Raw genomic sequence first — 7,500 nt, forward strand, 5'->3', positions numbered from 1 at the left:
TGTGATGAAGACCATGCACAGACAATCCAGTCAATGCAGTGTTTAAAAGTAGCTGCAGTTTATAAAGTGTTACTATGTTTATGCTCGCTCCTCTTCAGCAGAGCTCAATGATGAACCTATGCAAAGTTAAATGTTTCTGCGCTGTTATTCAAAGTCATAATCCCACTTGGAGGATGTGGGTATCAATCCCAGAACCTCCCCTTTTTTTTCAAGATGGGAGTAGCATTCGTGTGATCAAAGGCACCCATGTTTGGGGGATTAGCTCAAAGGGTAGAGTGCTTGCTTAGCATGCGAGCGGTAGCAGGATCACTGCCTGCATTCTCCAAAAGTCTATACCTGAAAGCATCTCATTTACACAATAAACAAATCCCCTATTCTCACTGTCCCTCTTCCCTTCTGTTTTTCTTTTCCTTCATCTTTCTTTCTCCCTTTCCTATCCCCCAGTCATGTCTGTCCCGTCTGTAACAACTGAAAATAAAATAAAATAAAATAAATAATAACAACAAAGGTTGATCAAATGGACAGATACGGCAAAGCCGTGATGATCCATTTGGCAAAGTAAATCCATTGGGTATCCTTGTTGGTCTTCAGACAACAGTTCTGACGGCTAAAGAACCAAGTGGGACAGGCAAAACAAACAAACAAACAAAAAAACCAAATCCCTTAAATCCCTGTGACTAGCTACCGTTACCAAAACTTACTGTAACTGGGCTTTTATTAGTACGTCATGAGACTTCACCCATCATCAATGGGCAATTCATATAGTCTCACAAATAATAACTAATGCGTCTTGATGTTGTTTCGGTGGCACACGTCCTTGCATTGTGATCTCGCTACAGCAGTAGAAACAGGGGGATTATCTCAAATGGGAGAGTGCTCGCTTAGCATGCAAGAGGTAGCGGAATCGATGCCTGCAGCCTCCAAATAGCCGTACCTTTAAGCATAAAAGAACCCCAAAAAATATTCCTTTTCCACAGTAAACAAATTCCTTAAAGCTCTGTGTTCTGCTACCCCTGGTTAAGTAAAGTTACACTGGAAGGAGCAGCAATCCCAGTTCAAGGTCCACATGCAATGCCCCATGTTTCTAGACTCAGCACTCTTCTTATACGCAGGTGTGCACATAAGTGGTCCGCAGGTGCGCATGGGCTTTCAAAATAAAAGACGCGCACAAGATAAGAAGTTGCAACGTGCGTTTGTGTACATAGGATTTTCTAGAGGAGGACAGACATTTGTTTAGAACTCTTAAAGATGTCGAAGAAGCAAGCTCCTTTAAGCAATTACTTTGGTGTTCCTCCACCTCCAAAGAAATGTCAGAAGGAGTCCGAACCGCAAAAGAAGCGTGTATTCTCGGAAAAGTGGCTGCAGGAGGTGAGCTGGCTTCAAACAACTGATGAACTCACAGAGATGTGGTGCAGAATATGCCGTGAAAATCCCACTCTAGCGGACAAAAACAGTGCCTTTTTATGTACGCAAACGCACGTTGCAACTTTTTATCTAGTGCGTGTCTTTTATTTTGAAAGCGCATGCGCACCTGCGGACCACTTTTGTGCACCCCTGCTTATACGGATGGACCTATATTGACATTTTTCACCCTAAAACAATGGAGGAGTGAAATGTTCACTGTTAAACAAAGACTTACCCTAAACTAGATTTACTGCCTGCTTCTTTTGTTCTTCTTTTTAACTGCCTGTGTCTCTTCAGAAATTAGCACATTGTTAGTACATCACTAACCGGCGACCGTGGCTCATGGGGTTGGGAAGCGCATCTGTAACCGGAAGGTCGCCGGTTTGATCCCCGGGCTCTCTGTCCTGGTCGTTGTGTTCTTGGGCAAGACACTTTACCCTACTGGTGTTGGCCAGAGGGGCCGATGGCGCGATATGGCAGCCTCGCAGCTGTGGCTACAACTGTAGCTGCCTCCACCAGTGTGTGAATGCGAGAGTGAATGAATAGTGGCATTGTAAAAGTGCTTTGGGTGCCTTGAAAAGCGCTATATAAATCCAATCCATTATTATTATCACCTGCTGAACTTTCCACTTCCATTGATGTCAATTTGCATTAGCCCTTAAACGCTGTTGGTACCTACTGTTTTATGGGCCACAATAAACACTACATGAAAAGAGTTACACCTTGGTTGGGAGGAGTCTGAGCTTCTAAACGTGGGGAATTAGCATCTCTAAACAACAAATCAGAAAAGTTTGATTTTGCAGATTGAAAAGATTGAGCTAATCACTCTGAAAAGACTTTCTAACAGGTCTTCTCCTTTTAATGTCTCACAAAAACTGAAAAACATCCCTGCTCATCCTAAAATAATAAAGATGGCAACTGCTTCTTTTAGCATCCAGCGCTACTGAAGAATAGCGTTCACAAATGTACTAACACTTTCTAAGCATAACGTCTTGATGCATGCTCAGTCATCCCGGTAAGTAGATCAGTACGTCAGTAAGAGCAAACAGCACGTAAAGTGGGCTGATTACAGGAACCACCTGAGATTCAGCCTCAGATGCCGACAAAAGAGGGGTTACTCCTAAAAGTCTGCTAAAAGCTGCTTAATGAACCATCGATGTGTTAAAATCTGAAGAGGAGTGGATCCGACAGACACTTTCAATGCTTCTAGATGAGAATACTCTTAAAAAGGTGTTTGAATTCACCGAGAAGGCTCATCTAGCACAGCACGAGAAATCTAAAAACCGGCAACAAATGAAGTTTGAATTACTTGTTGTACGTCGGAAACCACAGCAAAATACAAAGAGTGTCCTCAGCGGCCAGAAGAGAGAAGGATGCCATACCGAGTATGTGGACAAGTAGGTGAAGAATTTGTCTGACAGACAGCTCACCCAAACAGAGAAAAACATTCTTGCTAAAGGTTTGAATTTTGCTGTGACGCCAAAACAAATCCCGCTAGTGGAACTCATCACAGCCACAGAAACAGCAATTTGAAACAACAACATTGCAGATGTGGAAGCAGAGCAACTACGGGCGAAAGTTTCAGCCTGTCTCAGCAACGCAAACCCCCCAGCATCCAACATCAGCATGGAGGAGAGGAAGGCACTCACATCACTTAGTAATGACAACAACATTATCATCCTTCAGGCAGACAAAGGTAGGTGCACAGTTTTGCTAAACCAGCAAGACTATCATGAGAACATTTTGTCACTGCTCAGTGACGAAAATACTTATGAGCCCCTGAAACGAGACCCAGGAAGTGGCTACAGGAAGAGGGTAACAGACTGTCTGAAGTGGCAGGTTAGCCTTCTTAGATTGTGACATTTCCATCAGTAATGGGGGACATCTAAAAGCTGATGTGTACCATAAACCTACGCATACGCATAAGGTTTGACTCTCATCATCCAATGGAGCATAAACTGGGTGTCTTCAGGACGCTACAACAGAGAGCGAACACCATCCCCACAGACACAGCGCCCAGAGAAGCAGAAGAACATCACATGAAGAAGGCCCTGAGTAAATGTGGTTGTCTCAGCTGGACTTTTGTCAAAGCTGGGAAGGCACCTAAAGAAAGATCCAGCAGATCCAGGAGAGAAGGACAGCTGCCTTCTCGAAAACCTGTAGGGATCCCGAATGCGTCAGGAGTATCAGAACAGTTGAGATGCATTTTTTCTGAACACCGCATCTCTGTGGCTTTAATTTAAGAGAACAAATGTTTTAGGATTTCCTTACCCGGATAAGAAAAAAATATAAAAAACCAATTTGCAGTGTGGCAGTTTGGGCAACAAGGAAAAGTCATCCATTCAAAACGAGCACTCTGCCTTTCAAGACAATGAGCCAGACTTTTCAATTGCAGTTTATTCATTTTTCTAAGTAACAGATCGTTTCAGGTGCTGCATTGACTTGATATTCTGTGCATGGCCTTAACAATATTTGAAAAGTTCATGTGACCAGGAGCTAGAAGCTAAATGTCATTAAACTACTTTTGGAAAGAGGAGCAATCCCAGTTCTAGGTTCATAAGCAAAGCCCTGGTGTGTCTGTACTCAGGACTGCATATGTGCAGCTCTGAAACACCACAGATCATGTGACATGTGTAAGCTGCAACTAGAAGGGGATTAGCTCAAATGGTAGAGTGCTTTCTTCGCATGCGAGAGGTAGTGGGATCGACGCCCGCATCCTCCAAATGGGTGTTTTACTTTAAACCTCATCATGAAAACATTTAATTTGCCGAGTGAACAAATCTCTTAAATCCCTGTGACTAGCTACCCCTACCAGACCTTACTGTTACTGGGCTTTCATTAGTCTGTCACGACACTTAGGAATATATCCTTCACAGAAAACACCAACGTAATCTTTAGCCATCATCAATGGGCGATTGATAAAGTCTGACAAATAATAACTCATGTTTCTTGATATATTTTCAGTGGCACACGCCATTACATTGTGATCTTGCCCCAGCGGGAGACACAGGGGGATTAGCTCAAATGGTAGAGCGCTCGCTTAGCATGCGATCGGTGCCCGCATCCTCCAAACGGCCTTGCCTTTAACCATCAACACAAAAACATTTCCTTTCCACAGCAAAGCCCAGTGTTCAACTGTGTTCAGCTACCCCTGGTTATGTAAAGTTACACTTGAAGGAGGAGCAATCCCAGTTCAAGGTCCACTTGCAATGCCCCCATGTGTCTTACACTCAGCACTGTGCTTATACAGAGCGGATGGATAGTGTTAGGTTTAATGTATGTGTTGTAGGTTGCCATTTAAAAAGCTAGAATGCTTCTGTTTGCTATCTAGGTAACCTACGCATGTGCATGACATTGATAAGGGGAACAAGCAGCCTTGAGAAGAACAGATTCTACCGACAACAATCTGGGAGAGCTGCACTCCCATCATATAACCACACACAATGTATAATCATGCTTGCACAGTACAATCACACTTGCACAGCACAATCACACTTTGTAACCAGTTTTAGTAATTTCACATAGGTAATACAGCAACAAGCTTTATGAATATTCATGTGTGTAACCAATAAAAACAACCTGCAGGGGGAAAGCAAGTTGAAGTGGGTTGGAGACAACTGCTTCCCTCTTGCGAGTGAAAACTTGAGCTCTGTGTGACCTCATTCCTGAGTGAGTTTCTGTTTATCCAGCAGTATCAGGGGTAAAACTCTGACAGATAGTCTCTCTATATTTTTCATTTATCACCCTAAAACAATGGAGGAGTGAAATAGTCACTGTTAAAGAAAGACTTACCCTAAACTAGATTTACTGTCTGCCAACTTTTTTTCTTTTTAACTGCCTGTGCATGTGAAGCAAGTGCTCTAACATTAGATTTTTATATCAACAGAAAATGTTTATCTTTAAAGTCTGTATAATAAATAAATAAACTTTATTTACTTTGAATACACTCTAAGTTTTATGTGTATGAGTTAGTTGGTTACTAGTGTTGGCCAAATTAAGTTTTCTGAAAAACTGAAGCTTGTATAGAAAAGGGTTCATTACTCAAAGCTTTTTAACACAATCGTCTTTGGTGGCATCTGGTGGCCAATAATATCACGAGCTGCTTGAATCTACAAATTAAAATGAACTGCTTGATTATGATTGCCCAGGCAGTGAGTGACGTCATCAGCAAATACAAATACGATTTTATGATTTTTTCCATTAATGAGTTCCTAGGATTATGTGATCTATCTGGTATTTAAAGGGTTAAAGTTCTGAATTTGAATGAAAATCAAGTCAGTGAAAGTGGAATTTTTTTAAAGATATATTAATTTTATAGCATTTTGTAAATGTAAGCAAGGGGTTTAAAAATAATAAAAATATAAAAAATAATAAAAATTACAGACCTAATCTGTTGGTGGACAATTTTGGCCACGAACAAGCTGAAAGGGTCGTGATTCTGAACAAACCCAGAGGGTTAAACTAAACTGTCCGAGTAAGTGATGAGAGGGATTTCACTGTGCAAACTTGTATGTTTTTGTGACGATGCCTAAAACAATATTCTTTTGGAGGATGCAGGCATCGATCCCGCTACCTCGCGCATGCTAAGCGAGCGCTCTACCATTTGAGCTAATCCCCTACACGAGACCACCCTGAGTGACGTCACCACACACTGATAAATAGTCTTAAAATGTGTAATGTGTAAGAAAGAGTATTTCAGAGATGAAAGTAAAATTAATTTGGTTTATTGAACAGATATTTTCGGACTTTTTATTCTCTTCTTGGAGACGCAGCACCAAAAATAAATCACATCCCACAGCATAAACCACAGCAAATGACAAGAGGGAGGAGTGTAGTAACTTTTACCATTTACTGAAAAAAGGCATGGGTCATTTTTGGCCACGAACAAGCTGAGAGGGAGTTTTTATGTTTTTGCTCTCCATTCACAAAAATAAATATGCATTATAATCAATGTTGATGTGAATAAATTACATGTCCCGGACTCTACTATTAATAATACAAGAAATTCCAGTAGCACTGCAAATATATATAATTGTGAGATTTGAGGTTGTCTTCCATCTAGTGCAGTGGACAATCAAACTGGTTTTTAAAGGGTCAAAAATGTAAAAAATAATAACTATTTTATATTTATGGAAAGAACTGAAGTTAGTTAAAAGCTTTATGCAGAAAAATGGCAAAAATCATAAAAATAATAAAAATTACAGACCTAATCTGTTGGTGGACACTTTTGGCCACGAACAAGCTAAAAGGGTAATGATTCTGAACAAACCCAGAGGGTTAAACTAAACTTTCTGGGTAGGTGATGAGAGGGATTTCACTGTGCAAACATATATGTTTTTGTGACGATGCCTAAAACAATATTCTTTTGGAGGATGGGGGCATCGATCCCGCGACCTCTCCATGCTAAGCGAGTGCTCTACCATTTGAGCTAATCCCCCACGAGACTACGCCGAGTGACGTCATCAGACAGTGAGCAATAGTCTTAAAATGTGTAAGAAAGGCTGGACTTTGAAGCAATCACCAGCAAATACATATAGCGTATTTCAGAGATGAAAGTAAAATTAATCTGGTTAATTGAACAGATATTTTCGGACTGTGTATTGACGCAGGACTAGGGATGGGTATTGATAAGATTTCCACGATTCCGATTCCATTTTCGATTCTGTTTAACGATTCGATTCTTTATCGATTCTCTTATCGATTCTTTTCAAAAAAAAAAGGAGAACACTAAGGTCGAATAGCTTAGAACTTTGTTTTATATCTTCTCTTCGAACAAGATAGAAATTTAGGAGTAACATGGCCTTACAAACCCGACAGTGAGATCTTAAGAGATCCACAGCCTACGGCTCTTCAATGGGGTGTCACAGGGTCCCCAGGAAAAAAAATTGTAAATGTAAAATAATAAAATAAATATTCTTCTGTAGCAATAACAAAGTATAATATAAATTATTCAGTAGCAATTACACAAGAATATCCAGTAATGTCCCTGCCTACAATTAAACACATTCACTTACCGAAAATCGGGGGCATCTGCTGCGGCAAATGGGTGCAAGCCTTTACCACAAACTTAGTCACTGCTCGGTGACATTCGTCTAT

The 7,500-nt window shown here is 40.9% G+C and overlaps 1 protein-coding gene across 1 annotated transcript in view; it reads right to left on the bottom strand.

Moving 5' to 3' along the window:
* The window catches only part of LOC146372024 (uncharacterized), a 43,483-nt gene that overhangs the window by 35,433 nt on the left and 550 nt on the right, over positions 1–7,500 (bottom strand). Inside the window, exon 2 of the mRNA XM_084953824.1 lies at positions 7,419–7,500. This exon is cut by the window's right edge and continues 94 nt beyond it. Within this exon, the coding sequence (XP_084809950.1) occupies positions 7,419–7,434 (16 nt within the window). The 5' untranslated portion in view covers positions 7,435–7,500. The remainder of the gene's footprint in view (positions 1–7,418) is intronic.

This window comes from Perissodus microlepis, chromosome 15, assembly GCF_051167445.1.
Source record: "Perissodus microlepis isolate ML-2025 ecotype Zambia chromosome 15, ASM5116744v1, whole genome shotgun sequence".
NCBI lineage: Eukaryota > Metazoa > Chordata > Actinopteri > Cichliformes > Cichlidae > Perissodus > Perissodus microlepis.